The sequence below is a fragment of the Eublepharis macularius genome, chromosome 19, assembly GCF_028583425.1.
Source record: "Eublepharis macularius isolate TG4126 chromosome 19, MPM_Emac_v1.0, whole genome shotgun sequence".
Lineage (NCBI taxonomy): Eukaryota > Metazoa > Chordata > Lepidosauria > Squamata > Eublepharidae > Eublepharis > Eublepharis macularius.
This window is the reverse complement of record NC_072808.1, coordinates 26,652,215-26,677,533: the sequence shown is the minus strand read 5'-3', so window position 1 is coordinate 26,677,533 and position 25,319 is coordinate 26,652,215. Positions and strand designations below refer to the sequence as shown.

General features: G+C 47.4%; 1 protein-coding gene across 1 annotated transcript; it reads left to right on the top strand.

Annotated features, from left to right (window-relative positions):
• The first annotated feature begins 10,021 nt into the window (after nucleotides 1-10,021).
• ATP6AP1 (ATPase H+ transporting accessory protein 1) lies at nucleotides 10,022-22,812 on the top strand. Its single transcript, XM_055003984.1, has 10 exons — nucleotides 10,022-10,141; nucleotides 10,665-10,791; nucleotides 11,586-11,660; nucleotides 12,927-13,120; nucleotides 14,379-14,419; nucleotides 14,809-14,894; nucleotides 17,269-17,504; nucleotides 18,763-18,810; nucleotides 21,487-21,718; nucleotides 21,959-22,812. Exons 1-10 carry the CDS (start codon nucleotides 10,035-10,037, stop codon nucleotides 22,166-22,168), a joined length of 1,356 nt encoding a protein of 451 aa, XP_054859959.1. The 5' UTR covers nucleotides 10,022-10,034; the 3' UTR covers nucleotides 22,169-22,812.
• The last annotated feature ends 2,507 nt before the right edge of the window (nucleotides 22,813-25,319 follow it).

Here is a 25,319-nt window from a genome sequence, read left to right as displayed (position 1 = left end):
ATCCACATACCAACATTCCTGAGACCATCCCCCATGTTGTGAAGGAGTGTGTAGCTGTAAGGAGGTCGTGGGCAGGAGTAGCCAGAGCATTGCAATGGCCTTTTCTGATATCACAACACTGGGAAACGATTGTCTCGGGATTGGAGCCGACAGAAGGGTTTGGGAATCCCAGGGAGCAGGGGAGCTGTCCGGGTGAGAAGGCTGGTATTAAGGTCCCTTGGGCCCTGGTTAGGTTAGTGAATCTCATCTTTGTTAGTACTGTGATGAAAAACAGAAGGGAGGAGGTGTATACCAAAAAGGCAGTACCCCTAGTTGAAACGGTACATACTGTAACAGATTATTTGGCGAAAATTAAAAGGTGGGAAGAAAAGACGATGAAGGGCGTGAAGTGGCTGAGCAGGTGGAGGTGGTTTCATGAGATCAACCCCCCAGTTCCTTGAAGTCAGATATAATTGCTTCCTACCTTGACTTCTCTCAAGTTGGATAGACATCTGTTGAATAACTTAATTCTTCCTTTTCCTTTATTTCCTTAATTAGTATAAAGTGAAAAGTTGATAGTTAATAGTTGATAATAGTTGATAGTTTATAGTTAATAGTTAATAATTAATAAAGTTAATAAAGTTAATACAGTTAATAAAGTTAATAAAGATAATAAAGTTTGAAACATGAACAGCCTGAATGTTGATGGCTTACATTTATGTCGATGCTTAATGCTTAATGCTTAATGTTAATATTTAATGGTGATATTTAATGGTGATATTTAATGCTAGAAATATTTAGATGCCTATATGAATATGTAATATGTACGTATGTATATATGTATATATATATTAACTGTATTTATTGTTTCAGTCGTAATTATGCATCTTGGAATTTGTTGCTTACAGTTTGTTGAAGAATGGTTATTATTAAATAAAAATCTATTTTCCTAAAAAAAAAAAAACTATTTTCCTAACCCTAACCCTAACCCTAACCCTAACTCAGGAGGCCCAGAAGACTGAGAACATAAAAATCTATTTTCCTAACCCTAGTAACCCTAACCCTAATCCTGATTGTCCTGATTTTGATCCTAATGTTTCTGAGGACGCTGAAGAACGATCTCGAAAATTTGAGAAATATCTGGAAACTAATATGGACCTAGCTAAGTCTCCTAGAGATATTAGGAAGACTTCTCAGTCTCCTTTGGAGAAAGCTGCTTACGCTAAATCTCTGACTGTGAAAGTTGTTGATAGGTTTGTTATTGGTCGGAAAGGTCGTACATCTACGGAAACCTATCCCGATTGGCTGTCTGAAGAAGGACTTAAGGATACTTTGCGGATTTTTCAGACGTATGCGGAGGAAAGCATACAGGACGAGTTTGTGGGCATTTACGACTGCCCCGATGATGAAAACTCTGAACTTACTTATGAGGACTGGGCGGCCTGGTGCGAGCAGGCTTTCTACTGGATCGACGTTCGACTTCGGAGGATGGATTGGGCGATGGAACCCACGGGAACGGGAAACAAGACTGGAGAAAAGGGACCATCTGAAGGGAAGGCCGCGGTAAAGACGGATGGTCCGGCGGTCGTTCCGTCACAAGCCCAGATGACCACGATGACTGAGATACAAGAGGCCCAGATTGGAAGTCAGGGAGACTCTGGTTTACAGGGTCTCCCGGAAACGGGTGAGGTTTTAGTTGCCGTTTCCTTGCCCAGAATCAGCAAGACGCTTTTTACTGAAAAGGGCGGGGGAGGTCAGGGTGGGAGGGGAAGTGGAATGGACGTTGAGGAGACTAGTGAGGATGATGGGGGTTTGTCAGGGGTGGAGTCTGCTCCTGCCTCGGATGGGGAACTGGAGGGTATTCCAGCTTTGGAAGATGAACAAAGGGGAGGGAAACAAGATTGGGAAGTGGAAGGACTAGTCCTTGGGAAGACAGGCGTGCAAGGTTTTCCTGAGGGAGGGTATGCAGAGAGAACAGAAGGAGTAGATATTCAAAGTAATGAAGGAGAAGGTGGGTGTGACAGGGAAGAAAGGAGGGAAATACAAAAAGTGGGGGTACCGGGGTTGACAGAGGCACAACCCCCTCGAGGGGTAGTTGATAGGGAAGATACTGGGCCTGCGGGCGTTTTTGCTTTCTCTCTTACAGTTGAGCCTCGGTTGTCACAGACAGAGGCAGGAGGGAACAGAATTTTGGATGGAGCGGCTCCTGACCAAAAGGGACTAAATGGAGCAATTTCTACTCACGATGAGAGGAACCAAAATAGGATTGCTGATTCTGTGACTACTCCTCTTGGGACTGCTGCTTCTGGGACTGCTGCTTCTGGGACGTTTGCTCCTTTGATTTTGGAAGATGTTGAAAGGACAAATACGATGGGACTGCACGGGACTCGTTCAGGGGAGATAACAGCAATGGACATTAGTTCTACTGCATTATTTTCTGTAAGTAAACTCCATGTGGACCTGCCTGCAAGACCTCTGGGAGCCTTGCAGAAAGAACCTCCTGTGAATAAGGTTAATAATGTTACAAAAGGTGCAAAGGCTGGGGAGGGATTGAGTATAGGGTCAACTACGACTACTGCAGATGATTTGAACCCCCAGGCAGTTCCAAACACATCAGGTAGAAGCTCTGTGTTAGCCTCAGGGTCGTCTTATGCCCAAATGCTTAAGGGCCCAGCAGGGAAACAAAAAGGGACAACGGGACCAAGGGGAGGAGAGAATATCGGGGAGCCTCTTAGACGTCGGGTAGATTTTGAAAAGGAGAAATTGGAGGATGAGGAATTCCTGGAAGAGTTCTTTAATATGAGGGAACAAGAAGAGTCTGAATTTGATCCTAGGCAGAGATTCGTGGTTCGGTTTAGATATAAAGGAACAGACCCTACAAAATTGACAGAGGAATACATGATGGATGCTCTGCTAGAATGTTTAAAAGTTTCCCCCCAGGACATACTAGCTGTTCTTATGCCCCCTGGTCTGAAAGAAACAGACGTATGCTTTGTGACTGAGCGGGCTTATCAATATTTCTGGCAAGTACTTAAGGCGTTCCAAAAATCTGAATCCCTTTTCTGACTTTGATGTGGTGCCCCTATTTAGAGGGGAGGCGAGAGTTCTCACTGTTGCCTTCCGGACCACTAACATTCCGGAGGAGGATGTTGAGCGATGGCTAGAGAGACATTGCAAGGTGTTGCTACCCCCCCGGAAAGCCATGAATGCGTGGAATGTGTAGAAAGGGGAGTATAAGGCAGTCGTGTCATTACAGAGGGACCACCGTAGCAACATCAGACACGTTCCAAAGTACTTTTACTTAGGGGGTGACAGAGGTGTAACGAGATATAGTGGGCAGCCTCCTGCTTGTTTCCAGTGTGGAGGTTTTGATCACATTCGACAATATTGCACGTCGTCTTTGTGTGCCGCTTGCGGAAGGAGGGGCCACGATTCAATCCGCTGTACTTACGAGGTTACCTGTAATTTGTGTGGTGGGGAGGGACATACTTATTTACTGTGTCCAGATGCCTATTATAACCGGGCTTACCCTGAGGCTTACGAAAAACTTAGGCTGGCCCATGTCCATAAACATAAGTCCCCTCGGGATACAGCTACTGAGGAGGAGAGACCCCCTGTGAATCAGGAAAGCACAATGCAAAAACAGAGGCAGGATGACGGGGAGGAGGGAGGATGGACACAGGTGAGAGGATCATCCCGAGGTAAGGTGAGGAGAGGGATATACTCTGTTACCCAGAAGTTAGCACCTAATAACAGAAATAGATTTGGAATACTGGGAGAGTGTGAGGAGATGGAGACTGAGTCACAAGCAGAAGGAGGAGGAGGTGGTGAGATTCAGACGGTGAGGCCCAAAGCTAGAAGAGAGACAAAAAGGGAGACAAAAAGGGAGGCTCAGGTTGAGGCAAAGAAGTCACTTTTCCGTACCATGGAGGATATGAGTGAGAAGGAACTCGAGGTGTGGCGTAATGAGACTAAGGAGAAGTTGGAGGGAGTGACTCAGAAGCTTCGGCAGTGGGAGGAATCTGGAGGGTCTCAGGAGGAAGGAAAGAGGTTGAAGGATAAACAGGAATTTTGGAGGGATGAGATCAATTTTTTAGCACGTGAAATAGAAAAAAGAATGGAACGAAGGGCGAGAGAAGGTGAATCTTCACAGACACAGGAAGTGGATTCGGAGATGGTAGTAGAGGAACAGGGGGAGGAACAGAAGAGAGGTGGAAAGAAGATACAAAGTAAAGACAAGGAACCAAGTAAAGGAGAGGAAAGGGAGCAAAGAGGTGCCTCAGCAGTGTCGTCCCGGGAGTCTTCCCCCTCTGGTAATTTACAAAAGGACTATACGGTGAAGTTCGGACCCTCGCCTCCCCCCCGTAAGACAGGGGAACCCCTTGGTAACCCCCCTGGAACTTAAGTTTATCATTTACCCTTTACTCCTTTAAGTTAGGCCACACCTGCTATGATTTAGTAGGGGGTGGAAATAAAGAGACAGAAGCAGAAAATACATTTGAAGTAAAGTAAGTTTATTCTTATGAGTGTTCAAGTCTTAATGTATTTTTTTATGTACCTTGTTTTTCTTCAGTACTGTTTTCTTCATTACTGCATTCTTCGTTACTGTAACGTTCAAATTTAAAAGTGTAAAGTGCAAAGTGCAAAGTTTTAATGTTCTTTATTGGTTTTTATTCTTCTTTAATGTTCTTGATTGTTCTTTAAAGCTTTTTCTCGTGTGTATGTAGAATGGTATTTATAAATAAAAAATCTATTTTCCTAAAAAAAAAATAATCTATTTTCCTAACCCCCTAACCCCCTGACCCTAACCCCCTAAGACCCTAACCCCCTAAGACCCTGACCCTGACCCTGACCCTGACCCCACCCACCTTGAATAGCAGACGTGTGATCAAGGAACTCTCACTTCCTGGTTTGGATTTTGGCTTTTTTACCTATTATATCTCTCAGAAAAATTTCAATTTTGGTCAGAGTTTGTTCCTAAGGGTGCTCCCATCACGGGGTGCGAATATGGAGCCCCCCCTCCTGGGGGGGACCCTCAAATTGAGATCGAATTTTTGCCTATAGAAGAAAAACTTGAATGCTGGGGATGCTGTTACACATGTTCTTACTCATGAGGAGACCTTCATAACTCAGGAGGCCCAGAAGACTGAGAACATAAAAATCTATTTTCCTAACCCTAGTAACCCTAACCCGGATTGTCCTGAATTTGATCCTAATGTTTCCGAGGACGCTGAAGAACGATCTCGAAAATTTGAGAAATATCTGGAAACTAATATGGACCTAGCTAAGTCTCCTAGAGATATTAGGAAGACTTCTCAGTCTCCTGTGTTGAGCAACACAGCTATAGTTAAGATACCTACACCAGAAAAGGATAAACTTAAGGTATTGAGAGAACAATACCTTAGAATGAAAGAAGAAGAGAAACGTTTGGCCAGAGAATGTGATGAGAAGACGTCATACAGTTTTGACTTGTATTCAAGGCGAGATGATATTGAGGGTGAGTTGAAGAATTCTACGGACCCTGATGAGCGGGCCGAACTGATGGAGGAGTGGAAGGAGGTGGATGCATTGTTGCAAATGGATGGAGATACAAAGTCTTTAGCATACGAACTGAGTGTGGCTTGTCGTGAGGAACTGAAGCGGTTAGTGCAAGCATATGACCAACAGGAGGAGAGGGCGGCTCATGAAGAGGCAGTTCAATACCTTGCGCAGAAGAGGATGCGCCTATCCCCAGAGGGTCACCCAGAAAAGAAGAGGATGAGAAATCGGATGACTCAGTCTCCAGTGCCATCCAAGCAAAATGGGTCACCGGTACCTTCTACAACGGGAACAGATACTGACATGGAAACAGACGGGGAAGTTAATCTTCCTCCCCATGGCTCCAAATGATAAATGTATCATTCACAAACCGGAACCATACGCTAGGTTTGTGAGGTGCTGATTCTAGCACTGTTTTTTCAAAATGTTCCATGTAGAAGTTTGCTATAACTGGGCTGAGAGGGCTCCCCATGGCCACCCCATCCATCTGTTCATAGAATTCGTTATCCCATTGGAATTGGCAGAGTAAAATGGTGGTTCACTGGAGAACACCCAAAACGCAGTATACAGGGCTTCAGTAAACTGAGCTCAGAATTTGTAGAGGACACTGATTTTCTCACTGACACCAAAGAAAATCACAAAGCCACCCTCGTAATACAGCAGGACCCCAATATTTTTCACTTTGGTATTGGGCAGGTGTATCTCAATTTGCTGATGATACCAAATTGGGAGGAGTGGCAAACACCCAAGAAGCTAATTCAACAAGACCTGAATACTCTGGAGAAGTGGGCGGTTGTGAACAGGATGCAATTCAACATAGAGAAATGCACAGAATTAAATCTGGGCCACAAAAATGTGAAGCACAAATACAGGATGGGGTAGTACCCATCCTGTACCCATTTCTGGGTAGCAGTTTATGCAAAAGAGGTCTTCAGGTAAGCGGGGACTGCAAACTAAATATGAGCAGTCAGTGTGATGTGGTGGAAAAAAAGGCAAACTCAGTCTTGGGGTGTATCAAAAGGGCAGTTGCACCAAAATCACAGGTCATAGTCCCTCTCTATACTGCCTTGGTCAGGCCGCACCTGGAGTACTGTGTGCAGATCTGGAGGCCTCACTTCAAAAAGGATGCAGACAAAATTGAGAGGGTGCAGAAGAGAGCGACAAGGATGATCAGGGGTCTGGAGACTGAGCCCTACGAGGAAAGGCTGAGGGCCTTGGGAATGTTTAGTTTGGAGAAGAAGAGATTGAGGGGGGACATGATTGCTCTCTTTAAATATTTGAAAGGCTGTCATTTGCAGGAGGGCAAGGAGCTGTTCCAGTTGGCAGCAGAAGATAGGACACAAAGCTATGGGCTTAAATTACATGCAGAAAGGTACCAGCTGGATATTAGGAAAACCTTTTTCATAGTCAGAGTATTTCAAAGGTGGAATCAGCTGCCTAGGAAGGTGGTGAGCTCCCCTTCACTGGCAGTTTTCAAGAAGAGGCTGGATGAATATTCATCAGGGAAGCTTTAGGATCATCCCGCATTGGGCAAGGGGTTGGACTTGAAGGTCTGTATGGCCCCTTCCAACTCTGTGATTCTGTAAATATTGTACTAGTCCATATATTGCCCCATCTTGAGGTCCAAAACAGTATGCTATGGAATGCATGTGTTACAGATCAATATTTCCTTCAATACATTCATAGGATCATATAAAAGTTCAATTTTAGGTTCAAAGCTGCTGTTGTATGTTTTAAAGCTAATTAATTCTTTCTTTGTAGAGCCAAGAAATCAATCAGATGTGACTAGCTTATGGGTTGTCCGGTGCATTTTATCCCGTTTCATTGCTTTTCTCAAAGCAATCACAATGTGAAATAATATCAAAGTAGCTCTAATTCCTAAAAAGACATTGTTCAGCCTCATGCAGGAGCTTTGCAAAGAGGGCGCTTAGCACGACTGAGGAAGCACTCATGCCTGAGGCGAGGGCATCCTGTGTGACTAACATGTCTCATATCAGAACCTGCACAGGTACCCCATCCCCAGAGACTCATACTGACAGGGAGACCATGCACAGCTGAGCAGGGACAGGGATCCACCAGCCTTGGCCCCAAAGTCTGCACCTGCCTCCTCTTTACCCTTTGCATGCATTCTGGGCACTGCCTCAGGAATACAGGGGGCAATCCAAGGCAGCTTCACCTAGCAAAATGCCCCAAGTCATGTGGTGGACAACACTCCCAGGAAAGCATACCTAGGAGGGCTGCCCATGATGGGGGATGGTGGTGGCAGGGATACTGTCTGCCCCGTTCCAGACTGTTAGTGTAACCCCTAGGGTAACTGGTTTAACCCAGTAGGCTGGAGTCTGTAGCTAGAGCCAGGCAGCTGAGGAAGAAGCTGGTTGCTGGGGAGCTTCATAATTAATATGCTGCTATCACCTTGAATAAGGTAATCAGAAATGTTGTATGCGAACAATATGACTACAAGTGGTGTCTGTGTATTGTGTTTGGTTGGTGTACTGTATTATTTTTGCAGGACTGTGGCCATATCCACACATCTTACTGGCCTCTGGATAGTTGCGCAAAACACCCAGAAGATAGCGTCTTCTCGTGCGAAATGACACCAGGAAGATGCGATGTCGCGCAAAACTCCCAGATGATAGCGTCTTCCTGGTGCGATTTCGCGCAAGAAGATGCTATCTTCCAGGTGTTTTGAGAAACTATCCAGAGGCCGGTAGGATGTGTGGAAATGGCCCTTAATTCCCCAAGAAGAGGACAGAAGCCTGGATCCCCATTGCTTCAAATTGGAAGGATTGTGAAAAAGCACTCTATCACTTGATCTGCCAAGCTGAACTGTTTTAAATTTTTTTTTCAGTTTTAAAACTGAAAATTGTGTGAAAAGTTGCTTCCTAAGACCCATAGAACCCATACAAAGAGAAGTTACATTAGCACAGTCCCTTACTAGAGTACCCCGTCCCGCAGGGGCGGGGGACAGGGGGGGCTCAACCAGAGTTTGGGGTCACAAGCAGCTGCCCAACTGCGCTCTGTGGAACTGCTGGCCAAACAACCATGGCGCCTACTGCCCTGCAGAATAGAAGCTCTTTGCAGCAATACCAGTGGATGGAACAGATACAATGGAAGGAAGTGTCATTTGGACAGTTATGGCATGTGCCTCAGGGCCATACCCTGCCAATGGACCACACACACACACCCCGAGAGTAGTGTAGAACCCCGGACCCTACTGGAGCCCTACAGGCACGGCTATATTGGTCGCTGTCACCTCCTCTCTGCCTTTGGTGATTTCTCCACAGCTTACCCTTTACACTTTCAAGGGTGAGCTCTGACTCAGGGAAGTTCATGCAGGGATCAATGTTGTTAGTCTTCATGGTCACCAGATGTCTGTTTTGTTTAGCTGTGAAGATAACAAAAGTCCAGAGATACCTTAACACTAACAACATCAGTTTGACTATGAGCCTTCATGAGTCACAGCTCATCAGATATGTTGCGAATAGCTGCAGCCCAAAAGAGGAAACCTCTGAGACTGAAAAAATCAACGCAATACATCCTTTTCAAATATCTATTTTTAAAGTGCAAGTGCTATAAGTACATGTTTCATGATGAAAGGTGCTATAAGTGCATCACGAAACATGCACTTACAACACTTGCACTTTAAAAACAGGTGTTTGAAAAGGATGTACCTAGTTGATTGTTTCAGTCTCCGACTGAGGTTTCCTCTTTTGGTCTTTAGCTCAACCTCCAGGTCGTGCCTGGAGATCTCCAGGGATTACAACTGATCACCAGACTGCAGGGATCAGTGCCCCGAAAGAAAAAGGCTGCCCTGACAGGTGGCCTGTAAGGCATTATGCCCCACTGAGGCCCCTCCCCAGACTCCACCCACAGACCTCCAGGAATTCCAGACCCCCCCCCCCCAGAGCTGGCACCTCTGCTTTGTTGGGGACCCCAACTGCATTGGGACTGGGGCTTGCGGGGGGTGGGGGGGCTGCGTTTACTGAGGCCTCCTCGTCTGTACTGGCAGCTGCCCGGCTTTCTCATGCGGCCCCTGCTCCCGCCAGGGACCACCCCTTCTTTACTGGGGATCCCTCTGCCTCCACCCACCCCCCTCCCCTGAAATCCCCCCCCCCGCCTTCGCCCTTGGGGAAACCAGCCCCCCCCCCCCCCCCCGTGGTGCCCACGGGCCGGGCTGGTCCCCGTTATCCGCCTCTCTTCAGCCCTCGGCCCCGCCGCGTCTCCTTCATCTTCTTAAACCGGGGGCGGGGCGCGCCTGGCCTGGGCGGTCCCGGCGAAGGGGGCGGGGCGCGGGGCGGGGCACCCGACGTGCCCGGCCTGGAGGGGGCTTGCCCAGCCCAAGGAGGAGGAAGTCGGAGGATACCTGCCGGGGATCCTATTGGCCGGCGCTGCCCGTCTTCGTGCCCTGATTGGTTCTCAGCCGTAGCCTCCGGTCCTTTCGCGTTCTGATTGGCTGCGGCGGGCGGGGGGAGCCAGAGCCGGCTGCGAGCCGAGGAAACGGGCAGGCATAGGGAAAGATGGCGGCGCTGCGGGAGGCGGCCGGGCTGCGGTTTCTACGGCTGCTGCTGGGGCTGGCGGTGGCCCGGGCGGGGCAGGTCCCGCTGCTGGCCTGGTCCAGCCGCAGGTGCGTGGGGCGCTCCGGGCTGCGGGGCGGAGGGGGCGCTGGGAGGGGGGCGCGCAGGGACGACGCTCGGGCTGCCTGGCGGGGCGGAGGCGGCGCGAGGGTCGCTGCGAGAGGCGCATCTGGCGCCCCCCGGGGTGGCCGCCGTTCGAGGGGAGCGGGTCCCGAGGCAGGCGCGGCGAGGTTTTGCTTTCGCGCCGTCCGGGGCGCTTGTCCTCGGCCGCGGAGAGGAGCCGGAGTCTGCGCAGCAGTTGCACGGCCGGGGGGGGGGGGGAGGGGAGGGGGAGATTCTAGAGTGACCCCCACACACACACGCCCCGCGCCCCCGGTCCTGGCGAGCGCTGCCTGAGCCGCGAAGGGTGCAGGATACCCGCGGGCCAGGGGCGGCCGCTTCTGGGGCGGGACCGCGCGTGAATAGGCGGGGGTGGTGGGACGATGGTCAAGAGAGGACCTCTGGTTAAGGAAAGAGAGTCTAAAGGCAGCCCTGTTTGTCTCCCTCTCTCGCGCTTCTCTTTGCTGAGTGCAGCTCCTTGTGGTCCCCATTGGCAGCACCACATGAGGGGCACGTGGTCACCGAAACTCAGCTTGCAGCTCTACTGGACTCAGCACTAAATGATGGGCCCCATAATGTGCTGCTCTTGCTGCAGGACAAAGTACGTATTTGTTGCTTGCTACTTGGAAGGTTCTTCGTTGAGGTTGTATCTGCACTATGGAATATAAACCAGTTTAACGGTGACAACTTCCCTCTGGGGCCCCTTTTCTCCTGAAAGTGATGAATGCAAAGGCCTCCATTCCTCTGCAGGTGTAAAGTTCCAAGAGTTCCTTGGCTTATCATTAGCAGCTCGATGACTTGCAGGCTTGCCACATTAATGTGGGATTACCACATGAATCACCTTGTCCTGATGAATTTGGTCATACATGGTCCTAAATTCCCTTTCCTGTCCTAGAATCATAGAGCTGGAAGGGAGCCTAAGGATCATCTAGTCCATCCCCTGCACAATTCAGGAAATTCACAGCCTACCCCATCAACTCCCTGGGACCCCTACTCAGTGTCCAGAGGAAGGCACAAAACCTCCAGGATCCCTGGCCAATCTGGGCTGGAACAAAATTCCTTTCTGACCCCAAAATGGGTGATCAGCATTACCCCAGGCACATATAAGAAGAGACACAGCTTCTTTGCCTCGGTTGTGCAACCAAGAAGCTTTATGACTTTACATGTATTACTTCCTCATTCTCTTATGCCTCCTTGGAGGTCTCTTGGCTAGTCCTTGGACTTGAATGAAATAAATTGAATCTGGAGTTTAGATTTTGTATGAACTTTTCATTGACATTGGGTGTGGGGGGGGGGTCATCCTGCCCCTAATCTTGCAGCCAGCAGAGTAACCATTACACAGTTAAGCCTTTTTTAAAGTGCTTTGAAAGGATAACAAAATGTCTCCTCTCTCAGCTCAGCGTTGAGGATTTCACTGCCTATGGAGGGGTTTTTGGCAACAAGCCAGACAGTGCCTTCCCCAATCTGGAGGTGAGTAAGAATAACCAGTGGTGTACCAGACTGACTCATTTATCCCCCCCCCCAATATGATTATACTTCCTGATAGACCACATCTCAGTCAGCTGTCAAGAGAGCAAGTAAAAAGGGAAGAACTTGGATCACAATCATGAGTTTAAGTTCAGTCCTTTTCCATTCCTTCTCTTTCCAAGGCATGCAGTGTCCACTGGAAAAATGGGGTGTCCCTTCAATTTAACTCTTATGCATATCAAAATCCCAGTTCAGACCTCACACAAAACCAACTGTGGTTAGCGTGATTGAATACAGGCCACTCCACTGTCTAGGTTGGTTAGAATCACCCAAACCAAGATCTATTAACCGCAGTCGGTCTTAATCAGGGTTTCATGTGCTGTATGAAAGCAGGCCTTGTGGCTTGTGTCAGGCTTAGCAGCAGGAATTCTGCAGGGAATTGCAAATTCTGTCACTGGAGTGATATTTGTTTCCAGGACTGTAGTTTGAGTTGCCTTTCCAACGCACATGAAACATGCAAGTAAGATACTTAATGTTTTTCTACTAATTATTGTCTATTACTAGTTATAATAACTACTAGTTATTTATTTAGAAATTTAGAACTTGTAAATTGTCTTAACCTTCATTTTTCTCATTCTCTGTTTTTACTGCACTGGTGGGGGTCTGGAAAATTTTCCCAACAGGGATAAAAACAAGTGGAGGTGCCAGTTTGAGGCAGAAAGGTGTTGCAGTGAAATGATCTTTCTCCCTCTGCTTGTAGAAGGGACTTCTGCCCATGGAAGAGGGGGCGTTTTTCACTCCCGCCCCCCCCCCACAGACACTGCAGACCCCCCACTTCACATACCCCCATTCTATTCTTGGAAGTCCATCTCTGAGGAAGGATTTTGTGGGCATGGCACATTTATCTGGAAATAAGGAAGTTCACTTCCACAAGTATGCCTATGCTTGCGTAACACCGAATCCAAGACTTTGGCTATATCGGATATGGGGTGTGGGAGGACAGAATAATGTTTGTTTATTTAGTTTCTCATGGAAACTCAAGGAGGAGCAAAGAAATAGAAGGTGATGCAATAAAAGTGGTGCAGTACTCCCAAGGTGTGCAGTGAACTGGCGTAATGCGTACTACAACCAGTGCAAATCCATACCTACTAGGATTACTGAATAAGAATGAGCAGTTGGGGCATAGGTGGACCTACAGTGTTCAGTGCGTGATTCAGTCTCTCTCTTCTCCTCCCCGCCCCGCCCTGCCCCTTCCTGTTTTCCCACTAGAATGCACTGGCTGAAGCGCCATCTTCATTGGTCCTTCCGTCCGTAGACTGGTTTGCAGCCAGCTCCATTCCTGCTTTCTTGAAAGCCAAGCTGGGCATTGCACCACTTCACGTGGATCAGAATACTCTCCAGGAGCTGAAGCTCAACGCCAGCCTCCCTGCTCTGCTGTTGGTACGACTGCCATATACTGCCAGGTCAGTGTCCAGGACTGCCTAGGGTCATAGCCCCCCCCCCCCCCGCCTTACATCACTGAGTGCACAGAAGGGATATATGTTTCTATGCGTCTGCAGGATTGACACATGAGCAAATGTGCTATACAGTCTAGTCTAGGCTTCATGGCTGTTGGATTCGGAGGTTGAGACAGTGCCGGATCTGCACCACAACAACCGCTGCAGCTTGCTGCACCAACAGATGTCTCTCCGGCTAGCTCACGCATCTTAGCAGGCTTATTTCTCTATTCTTCTAGAAATCTTTCTCTCTTCTTCTGCTTGGGGAGATGCCATGGTTCAGTGATAGAACATCTGCGTTGCATGCAGAAAGACCTAGGTTCAGTCCTCCTAGGCACCTCCAGTTAAAAGGATCAGGTAGTAGGTGATGTGAAAGACCTCTGCTGAAGACCCTGGAGAGCAGCTGCCGGTCGAAGCAGACAATGTTGACCTTGATAGGCCAGTTTTTATTTATTTATGTTATCCACCCTTCCCACTGGGACTCAAGGCAGATTGTATAGTGTAAGATAACATGATCAACAACAGGGACGTTCAATAAACAATGCATTCGGGTATATAAATGCAAATATGCAGAAATTGGAAAAGAACAGAAATCCAACACAGAGCTGAAAACAAAAGTGAAACAAGCATAAGGAATTGAATGTTACATTTTAAACAACATAGAAACTACACAGCAGGAACATTCTACAGCAACAGACAGTACTCAGTAGTATAGCCTACAGTCCTTTTCTCTTTACCAATGCAGCTCTTTTAACCGCTTCCTTACTGCACAGCTGTGTAAACAAGCCCTTCTTAATAATTCAGTTTTGCATAGTTTGTGGAAAGCCGGGGGAGTGGGAGCCTTGATAATCTCATCAGGCAGGCCATTCCATAAGGTGGGGGCCACAACAGAGAATACAAGTGTACATGCAGTTGCTGATTTTGTCCATTTGCAGGGTGGCACCTGTAGAAGATTCATGTGTTCAAACCTGTCTTATTTCCAAGTTTGTTTCAAATCCCCCCTAACATTTCAAAGAATCCCTCATACTCATCTTAATATTTGAGCTGTTAGAGTGGCATCCATTCTCTTGGCTGATGTGCTGGTACATGAACTTCTGTGCGGTTTCAGATGCCATGGAAACAATCACCAAAACCAACCAGGGAGAAACCGATAGTTGTGATGGACGCTAGTTTCACACTCTGAAGATTCTTAACTAATCCACCCCTTCCTTTCTTCCCCTGCCAGCTCCAGCCTCATGGCCCCAAAGGAAGTTCTCACCAGCAACGGTAAGTGACAGCCACAGAATCTACTTCTCTGATGATAGCGAGAGTCAGGCGGCCGGCCTGAAGAGCCTCTCCATGGCAGAGTAATATCCCTAGGTTTGTGTTATGCTGACCTGGGGATTGGGCTTGCGTTGAACTTTCTGGACAGGCACTCGTCATCTGACAGTTTAACAACTGTATGTTACTGCGTGAGCACTAATGGTCAGGTGTTTATTACTCAAGAAGGGGCAGTTGTCCAGTTGGGAAGTTCTGCAGGGGTTTATGAGGAAGGGGAGCAAAGAATAGACGGGTGAAGAGGGTTGGATGTGGAGGCTGTTCATGGGACCTGCTGTGGCTGGGACCTTGGTGTAGAAATTGTCTGTTTTTTTCTCTCATGCAATTTCTCCATGCAGACGAAATCCTGGGACAGGTTTTGAGTGCTCTCCGATCAGAGGACATCCCCTACACAGCCATCCTGACTGCACTGCAACCCTCTCGGGTATGTGGTCCTTTTCAGAGGCCTGTTCAAGCTTCCTGGAAGTCCTGCTCTGTTTTCCTTGTTCTGAGCATATACCAAACTGACCTGTCACTTCATCAGTTTTATTCATTCCGTTTACGTCAATTTTCTGGCCCCAAGCAGGGCTTCCAAGACGGCTTATAATATAAAAAACATACAGTATGTGCACTGAACACAATACAAATGCAATTAACCAGAACAATGCTAAATTGTAAGTCAGTCTGATCTCAGAACCAGAAGCATTATCCAGATGCTTTGGATAATGCACTTCGGTAAAAGGCCCGAGTCTCGGTAGTGAGACTTAGGTGGGCCTCCCAAGGAGGGAGAGTTGAGAGGACAGGTGCCGCTGCCAAGAAACTCCCTTTTCTTTGTGGCTGCCAGCATGGCTTCTGGTGGCTGCTGCTCCCTGAGCAAGGCCTCCCAATAGGATTTCAGTGTTGGGGTGGGCGCACGGTACTTCTTGAAGCAGCTCAGCATTCCACAGATCCACTCACTAGCGACAAGTTTTTTTCTCTCTTTGTTGTCCTGGTGACTTGGAAGCAGAAGCACATACAGCTGCTTTTGACACAGCAGAGACAAAGAAAGTCTGCAGTCTGTTAAGGTTCAGGCACACGCCGTTGGGTAAGGGCTGCTATTAGGAAGACATAGACTCTGGTATTTAATTGATAGGAATTACATGGTTTCTTGATGCACTACAAAAGCATGATAAACAAGTCCATGATAACTAAATAAATAGCAAAATCCTGGATAAATGAATAAATGATTAAAGACAAAGAAGTAGGATCAGGTGCTTTGATTTGTCCAGCCTACAGGCAGGAGCTTATTATTGTTATGAAGACAACAAGAAGCCTACAGAAGCAAGATAAACTAAACCTATGCTGGTGGGCAGGGTGGACCTACGGTTCCCAACATCCTCGGCGGCCCTGGAGTTATCCTGGAATGACCTGATCTCCAGAGACAGCTTCAGAGGGTGGCTCCTGGCCTTGCCTCCTGCTGAGCTTCCTCGCCCCCCCAGATTCTGCTCTCTCCGGGAACTACCACCCTAATCTCCAGGAATTTTCCCATCTGGAGTTGCAAATCCTGATGGATCCTGGGAATCCCACAGAAAGTGCAATCCTGCCTGCCCCTTGATCTCTTCCTCTGATTCTTCCTCCAGAGAGCCAGTTTGGTGGCGTGGTTAAGAGTGGTGGGACTCTAATCTGGAGAGCCGGGTTTGATTCCCCACTCCCCCACTTTAAGCCAGCTCGAGGACTTTGGCTTAGTCACAGCTCTCTCAGAGCTCTCTCAGCCCCGCCCACCTCACGGGGGTGGTTTTTTTTTTTAATAAAATTTTTATTAGTGGGAAAACGGAGGAGGCTTTTTGCAAGGAGGTGTAGAGGGATGTTTGTAGTTTCCCCTAAGCCCCTTTCCTCTTTTGGAGGGGGGGATGTACAATGAGAGCCACGAGAAGAACCCCCCCCCCCCCATTTTTCATGCAGATGTATGGGTGGCTGCAATTTATCTTTGCTCTTTTCTGCCTGTCCCCAAAATCCCTGGGTTTTCTGTCCCTTTCTATATACCCTGAGGCTTGAGTTTTTCACGTTTCCTTCTCGTTTCTCTCTCCTTCACTTTCCTGTTTTAAGCTTTACATTTTATTTGCTTGTTTGTTTTGGCTCCTTATCTCTTCTCCCTCTCCCCTGAAAGCTCTGACTTTCATTTCTAAGCCTCTCCACCTTTCCTCTTGCTGCTCCAAGGCCTTTCTTTTTTTAAAAAAAAATGTTTTTCATTGCAACTATAGGCAACTCTTCGTTTCTTTCCATCCTTGAGGACAATTTCTAGCTTTCATTTTTGCTCTTTTTTTTTTTTGGCTTCATCCTGTTCCCCCTTCTGGCTCCTTTTTTTTTTGGGGGGGGGGGAGGGTCCCATTTCCTCTTCATGTTTGTTCCTCTTTATGCGGAAGGTGGGAAGAATTCATTCAGATCAAAGCCTTCATCATACTTGTATCCTGCCTTTCCTCTAAGGAGCATGGGTCTGGCTTGCATGTTGCCCTCTCCCCCTTTTTATCTCTCAACAACCTTGTGAGGTAGGTGAGGCTGTGTGAGGGGCCTGAATTGCCCAGACAGCTTCATGGCTGAGTGGAAATTCCAACTTTCTCTTTCCCAGGCCCTTTGCAGGGGAGCTGTCCTCAGACTCCAATCGCAGCTTCCCTCAGTTTGAAACAGGCTTTTTGAGTAATACTGCAGTGGGACTGGACTCAACACCTGACTAGTCCAAAATGCCACATTTTACCACACTGAGCCACAATTTGTGTGTCCCCCCCCAACAACGTAGCACTGACTCCTCCCAACCTTGTCTCTTTGCCCCTCCCCCCCTCCAGGTTGTCCGGGATGCCTCTGACGCGTCCCCTGAAAGAGTGGGTAGGCAGCTGCTCCAGGCGGATGAGGAGCTTTCGCCACTCCAGTACCCGAAATCTGGGGCCCCAAAGATCCTCTTCTGGGCCAGCAACTTCTCCGTGGCCATCAATGACACGTGGCATGACCTTACTAACCTCACATTTCGGAACAACAGCTCGGTCAGCGTCGATGATTCCGACTGGACCCCAGATGCTTCCCTGTGAGTTGGAGGGGGTTAGGGTTGTCTCCGAGTGTAAAGTTGCCAGAAGAAACGGATACAGGGAAACTTGGAAGTGCTCTTACAGGTTGTATAGGAAGGTTGGAGTTGACCTGATGGCTAGTGCAGCAGAGGATGCTAACGACTCGGGCGAGTCTCTATGACTTGGCACAAATAAAAAGTCAGATTCTGCTCTGAATAAGTTTATGAATGTAGGCGTATAGTCTCCATGTCTTGATCACTAAAAGTTGTTCTCTGCTTCATGCCTGCCTTCTAGGATCTCATCTAGGCCTGCTTACATGGTTGCAGTCTTCTCCCTACAGTCTTAAAAAAATGTATCTTTTTAAAAAAAAAACCTTTAAAAAAATCTCTGGTTCTCCAGGTGAATTTGGTTTAGTTTTGTGCTAACCACTAAACTCTGCCTTGCATGGTTGAATTTATTTATTTTATTTATATTTCGCCTTTCTCACTGAGCGCCAAGCTACAAGTGACTTTTTTCATGTGGAGAACACTTGATTGTTCTCGGAAGTTTTCCTGGGAACCGAAGTCCGAGTGTCCTTCCCCTCTCTGTTAGAATCACTGCCTGAAGAGCCAGAGTGTGGGGTGTTGGGGCCATATTCACTTTTGTCTTCAGCAGATGATGGTCTGACCATGGTTGAGGCCAAACCTCCGATGCTGAAACAAAGTTTTCTCTTAGAGGCTCAGTGCAAAGTATTAAGTCTAGTGTGTGACCTCTTTCATGTGTAGGGCCTGACACTATCTGAGAGGGGCCCAGGGTTGCCAGGGAAGCTATAAATTCCGGAGCCGGTCCTGACTTTGAACTCTCAGCACGGATGTTGAAGTCTCTCAGAACAATAAGTCCAGGTGTTTCCAACACCATGTCTGCTAGCAGCTCTGCCAGCTCAGAAAAGGTGCTTATGTGGGAGCTGGGTGGTCTGCAAATAAGAAGGATACCCCCAGTCTGTCTTTAATTCCCAGAGACAGGAACATGCAGTCAATACCAGGTATAGCTTGTCCTGGAGATCTGCGGAAGTTGAAGGACTCACGAAGAATGATCACAACTCTTCCTTCCTAGCTGCCACAATGAGGTTGAATTGCAAATATGCAAACAGCCGTGGCTGAACGGAGGGTTGGGCAGGCATGGCTTTTAAAAAGTGAAGAGTGAGAAAGGAGATACAGTCTTCTGGGATGTATAGACTTCAGCAGATGAAAATCCATGGCTTTATCATCATCTCTTTTGGTGTTTTTCTCCCTATTTCAGGTTGATTTTGAAGTATGGAAATGTGGGTGGCAGTTCCTTGACAGTCAGGTATGTATTGTGAATACAGCCCCTCTGATCCTGTTCTTATTCCAGCAAAAATCATTTCTCAGTCGTTTATTTATTTTTCTTAAATCTGTGGAAACAAATTGCTGGGTTGTTTCTTTCTTTCTCTGCAGCAGGACTGGATTCTGTCTCTCAGCCCAAGTTTTTGAGATGCGATTTCTTGTCTGTTAACATGTTTGCATGACTTGAAACTTCTATACCAAGACACTTCATGACATTTTCCAGCAATTCTGTTTAGGGGTTGTGGACAAAATTAAGCAGTGTGGTTAATCTTCAGACAGCTGTGGTTCAGAGTTTGTCTCTCTTCTCTCTACCCTTCCAAACTCTTGACTCCTAGCACCAGGGCTTTTTTTCTGGGAAAAGAGGTGGTGGAACTCTCTATGTGCGCGTGCAAAATGCGTGCTCCCAGAAATGAAGACATCACTTCCAGAATTGACACCGCTCCCTGGAACCCAGCACAGCACATTACAATGAGATAAATGTTAGTAAGCTTGGGAAATTACACTATTATAAGAAAGGGTTTGTTTCCTTTCTGTATCCTATACAAAAAGTGAAATCTTCCATTTCCTTTCCCAAACATTTCATTTCTTTGGAATCATATTTTAAAATATGCAGGAAGGAGGGGGCCTCTAAAAATCCAAACCCATCTCACAAATCTAAATTCTAACAGACTCCATCAGCGTAGAAAAAAAATTCCCAAATTCTTTCTCAGAATTCCACAGTCTGAAATTCCTAATCTAATGAATTTTCAAGGAGGGTTTGGCTTTACTGGAGCAATTCAAAATTAGATACTCAACTTTAGCTGCATTAGATTTATACTTAGTTTAAAATGACTTTTTTGTTGTTGCCTGCCAACTCTACCAATGTTATGACATTGTGAAATGTTCATAAATATTCCAATGCCCCAGACAAACAATATTCATAAAAACTTCCTTAACATCCATATGTCCACTGCAATTTCAGTGATGTTAATCAGCGGAGGGCGGGGAGAACCATTTGAGTTACAGCTATTAAGACATAAGAACACCTGTATACTGATGAATTATATTGATGAAAGCCTTCTGTGACTTGGACACAGCTCTCCATTCCTAGCATAAAACTGGAGTAACCATAACTGATATTTTAACTAATACAAATAACCGTAACTGATATATTTAACTAACACAGAACCAATCTGCATTCCAAAGCTATGGGAACCATAACAATGTCAACTTCAGTCAACAAAAGAATGGAAGCAACACACACACACATGCACAGTCCCACCCACCCCCATGAAAAGAAAGCAAAATGAACTCAAAGCAGCATGCACACACACACACAGCTCCCACCCCCATGAAAATAAAACAGAATGAACTCAAAGCACACACACACACAGAAACCCCTGAATGAAATGCAGAATGAACTCAAAGCATCTTAACGTCCTCTGGAGAGCCGGTCCCAGCAGCTCTGCTTGCACTCTCTCACTCACTGAGGAATGAAAAAAAAAGCAGAATGAACTCAAAGCAGTTTAGTCTCCTCTGCAGAGCTCCACCAGCCCCCCCTCTCTTTCACTCACTCACTCACAGAGGAATGGGAAAAAAGAATGAACTCAAAGTAGCTTAGCTTCCTCTGCAGAACCCGCTCTGGGCCCCAGCTCTCTCACGCTCACTCAAGAAAGCAGAGTGAACTCAAAGCAGCTTAACCTCCTCTGCAGAGCCGACAGGGCTAAAGGAGGAAGGAATCACGTGGGCAGATTCTAGAGCTGCTGGAATGCCATTCCAGAGCGGTCCCCCTCAAAAAAAGCCCTGCCTAGCACCATATGAATATATAGAATCATAGAGTTGGAAGATGGCCTTACAGACCATCTTGTCCAACCCCCTGACCAATGCAGGAACAGCCTAAAGTGTCCCCAACACGTATTTGTCCAGCTGCTCCTTGAAGACTGCTAATGAGGGGGAACCCACCACATCCTTAGGCAGCTGATTCTAATGCTGAATTACTCTTAATGTGAAGAATTTTTTCCTAACGTCCAGCTGGTACCTTTCCTCCTGTTTAAATCCATTGTTTCAAGTCCTATCCTCTGTTGTCAACCGGAACAGCTCTCTTCCCTCTAAGTGACAGCCTTTTAAATACTTCAAGTGAACAATCATGTCTCCAGCCTCCTCCAAAGTGCGCATCCCCAAGCCCCTCAGTCTTTCCTCATGGGGCTTAGTCTCCAGGCCCCTGATCATCTGTTCCAATTTGTCCACACCCTTTTTGAAGTGAGGCCTCCAGAACTGCACACAGCGCTCCACGTGGCGCCTGACCACAGTATATAGAGGGACAATGACAGCCTGTGATTTGGAGGTTATGTGAGATTCCATTCTAGAACGAAAGTAAAGGGGTTTAGCTACTGCTAAAGAGGAGTTGTGGGTTATACAATATTTGAAAATATCAGCCAGTGGGTTGTACTCGGGCAGCTGGGTTATATCTATGACATTTCTACCCTGCCCGTTGAAGGAACTTGGCATGGAGAGTATGATTTCCTCCTGCATTTTAACCTCACAGCAGCCCTGTGAAGTATTAATTGGCTCAAGGTTGTCCGGTGAGCTTCATGGCTGCGTGGGGATAAAGAGTCTTGCTGCCCTTCGCCTGTTGTGATGTGTGTGTTCCTCTCTGTGCCTCACCACCTTCCCCCCCCAGGTTCCACATAAGAAACCGCTTGTTCAATGTTTCTGGCCGGCACTGGTTTAGCCTCCACACCGTGCAGCTGATCAGAGGCGGGGGCTCCCCAGTTAACTTCACTGCCACCCAGATCACAGCGCCCAGCAACTACTCTTTCAGCTGTGCTCGTGTCAGCAGTCACCCAGCCTCCGGGGCCCTCCTGACACCCAGCGGTGATCAGCGTTGGAAGGTGCTGATGACAAATTTTCAGGTATGCTGGGATGGGAGGGGTGGGTGGGTGAAAGACCCTTAAGAGGTTCAAGCCTTTAGGAAGGGCCATTCACACAACTGTGTGATTGAACAACTGAGGAGCTGAACCGAGAGAATCCTCCCCATTTGCCGACTGGAGAAATCTCTGCTGTGAAGCAACGTAGCGGGTTTCCAACTGGGGCGGTGTTGGTGACCCTGAAGCCAGTCCCTGTCGCTCACTTGCGCGCTTCACACCCTTCAGATTCAGAGTTACAACGTGACGGGACCACGGTTCTCCTACGCCAGTGACTGTGCCGGCTTCTTCACTCCTGGAATCTGGATGGGGTTGCTGACCTCCCTGCTGCTTGCTGCCATCTTCACGTATGGCCTTCACATGGTCATGAGCCTCAAGACCATGGACCGTTTTGATGACCCCAAGGGGCCTACCATCTCTGTGCCCCAGACAGAATAAGGGTGGCTGTGTGCATTCCCTGCCCCGGGACCCTCGTGCTGGTCCTGTTCTGGCCATTCCAGCTCTTGCTGCTTCTCTCACACCTGTAGCTCAATGCACTGGATCTTTTTCTGGCTCCATCCCTTTTCCTTTCTTCCTTTCTATCCTTTCCCTCTCCCCAGTAGCTGCTTTCCCAGTAACATTGCCTGGTCATCTATTCTCTCCCTTTTAGTCTCCTCTTCCACAGCCCCCTGAATTCAAAGGGACATGGCTATCTACACTGGGGGGGGGGGCTTCTGTGTGAGGGAGGGGCAGATCCTGCAAGTCCCCCTTCTGCGTCCAAGGAGAGCATCATCCTGCTTCCTAGTGTAATGCGGGGTACATTTCGTTCAGGGTTTTTTGTCGTGGTGTTTGAATGTTTCTTTTTTAGCTTGCCTCATCATCCTTGGTTGCAGCCTCTTTTGTGCTGTTATTCTTCGTGATCCTTCCCTTCTCCCCTCCCCCCCCACTTATTTATTGATGTGATCCCTGTGGTTAGTTTTGTTTACAGTGACTCAGTATTTGGGACTCCGTGCTGCTGCTGATGCAGTGCAAGTGAGGATCCCTTCTGGTGACCCTTTGCTGTTCATCAACTTGAAGGATGTGAATAAAAGAGGGGAAAGTGGCGTCTTTGATGTGTGCTGATGGTGACCTAAGCAAGAGGAGAGAACCCCCAAGGCTCAGCCCATGGCTCCCTGTGCCGTATGGCTTGATAATGAGCAGTCGTCCACTATACTGACATATCACGTCCTCTCTCCTCCCTGGGCCCCAGGGTGATATTGCAAGCAGCAGTACAACATATTGCTAAATTAAATTAGTGGCAGGTAGAGGCCCTGCATGGAGGGTATGATAGTTTCACATGGGTGGCATGTCACCCACTGCCACATGGGTGGCAGTGGGTGACATGAAAATATCTTACTGTTTTTTTTTTAAGCTGTGTGAAGAGTGGAAACTAGCAAAGGTCCTTAGAATAGTGGAGAAACAGGAATTGGGTTACAATCCGAAAGGGAAATTTCTAGCTTCTATCCTCAAACTCTGCACTGGGGATTATTAGTAAAATAAAAAATAAAATGGCCAATATTGGGTAGATCAAGGGTGCAGCCTCATTGGAATAGTCTGTAGTATTTTGATCACATTCTCTCAAGGTATTGCAGAGGTGAAAAAGTGTAGAAGAAGGCAACTGAGATGATTAAAAAGGACCTTTCTTATATGTTCAGAGGAGTTAGCCGTGTTGGTCTGTAGTAGCAAAATAGAAAAGAGTGCATCTGACGAAGAGAACTATGATTCGCAAAAGCTTAAGCTACTTTAAAGTTGGTTAGTCCTAAAGGTGCTACTGGACTCTTTTCTGCTTTCTTATATGGAAAGGCTAAAGGCAGGGGAGGGCATAATAGAGGATTATAAAATTATACATGGAGTGGTAAATGTGGATAGAGAGAACTTTTTTTCCTCCCTTTCCCGTAAGACAGACATGGCCTCCAGTGACGGTGATGAGCAGTAGATTCAGGATGACAAAAAGAAGTACTTCTTTACTCACTGAGTAGTTAAATTCATTAGCAGTGATGCCTGCTGGCGTGGATGGTTTTAAAAGGATTTGTCAGATTTGTGAAGGATATGTTCACCAGTGGTAACTAGTGGTGTGCGTAACAAAAAAAAATGAGCCAAAATTACACAGAAATTGCTGGTTTGGCTCATTAAAGTGGCTCCTGGAACAATGGAACAAATTCTGGAAACAATGCTGTAATGGCTCTGTGCCAAACAAATGTGTGTGTTTTATTTCAGTTCTTACACAGCAAGCCGCACAGGCAGGCCAGGCAGTAGCGGGCCATCCGGCAGCTCCTTCTTTTCCGTAAGAGCACGTCTGTGCTCATCATACAACCAATTAGATCGAAAGGGGAGAGACAGAGCCCTTAGCATTAACTCCATTGGCAGGGAGGAGATGTGCATGGCGCGCATGAATGCATGCATTTTCGCTTCCCGGGGAATGGCTCATAGGACTTGAATCTCAAAAGGTTTGCTTTGCATTGGGGAGGGAAGCAGCAGATGGCGCAGTGCTAGTGGCGCCATCACCATCCCTTCCTTTTTACACACACTGCAAGGGAAGGCCAGTAACATCCATGCCGGTGTGCACTTGTGAGTTTGAGGGGGGAGGCGTCTCCCTCAGCCTGCAAGTCCCTGGCTACTGCAAGGCCACGAAGGCTCACGCTATGCAGATCAGGGTGAAAATTGGAAAGAAAAGGCCATCGTTGAAGAGGAGCTGCAGCAAGGAGGTCCCGGGCACGTGGAGCTGGTTCGTGGCCGTTCCGTGGCCTTTGGATGCTGCTGTCCCTCATTTCGGTGCCATGGTGCTAGTGCCACCACTGTGACTTTAGAAGTCCTCCACAGATCCTGGGTCAAGGAGCACCAGGAGCAATTTTATCTCGCCCAGAAAGCCTTTGCTTGATTCAGCAGAGTTTTTCATATGTTATGCCAGAGTAGCTCTTCGGTAACCTACACAGATGCAATGGAAGCAAAAAAAACCCCGTCTCGCTAAGCAACAGCTGGAAGAGCCACACTGTGTAAGTCTCTGTTGGTGCCCACTAATGATGGAGTAGCAGTCTGATGAACTGCTAGCCATATGTGGAAGGAACAAGCCCACACTGAGTGATGCTAATACATCTCTATTACATCATTCCTCCCTATTTATAGTGTGAGAATTCATAGTTCCCCCTAGCTAAGGATTCCAGTCTCTCTGGCAAGGGGAACTGATCTATTGGAACAAGCAATAAGACACAGCTGCATGTTCTCTTGAGGCATCATGTTTGTCATCTCTTAGGGTGCTGGGGAAATGCACTGAGAAGGGAGATAGACAATTTCATCCTGCTAGTGAGAAATGTAGGATTAAGGTAAAACTCAGTTCAGAATAGATTGCAATAATTGTAGCAACAGCAAAACTGGTGCAGGCATGACTGGAACCCACACCTTGATGTGCTGTGATTCCTATGCAGCCAGAGGACGTATTGGATGTCATTTGGAATCCTGTTGGAAAACCTAAGCCTTGTGGAACAGCAATGACTCGAAATGCCTGAGGTCTGAGTTCTATACCCTGTATGAGGACTGGGAAGGGCCTTAGCTCACAGGTGAACCCATAAGATTG

Bases quoted from the DNA above. Each gene is read 5' to 3' on its own strand.
- ATP6AP1 (XM_055003984.1), top strand. From the start codon at position 10,035: ATGGCGGCGCTGCGGGAGGCGGCCGGGCTGCGGTTTCTACGGCTGCTG. The intron at 10,792-11,585 runs GTACGTATTTGT...CTCCTCTCTCAG, and splicing joins TGCTCTTGCTGCAGGACAAA to CTCAGCGTTGAGGATTTCAC. The intron at 17,505-18,762 runs GTGAGTTGGAGG...TCCCTATTTCAG, and splicing joins TGGACCCCAGATGCTTCCCT to GTTGATTTTGAAGTATGGAA.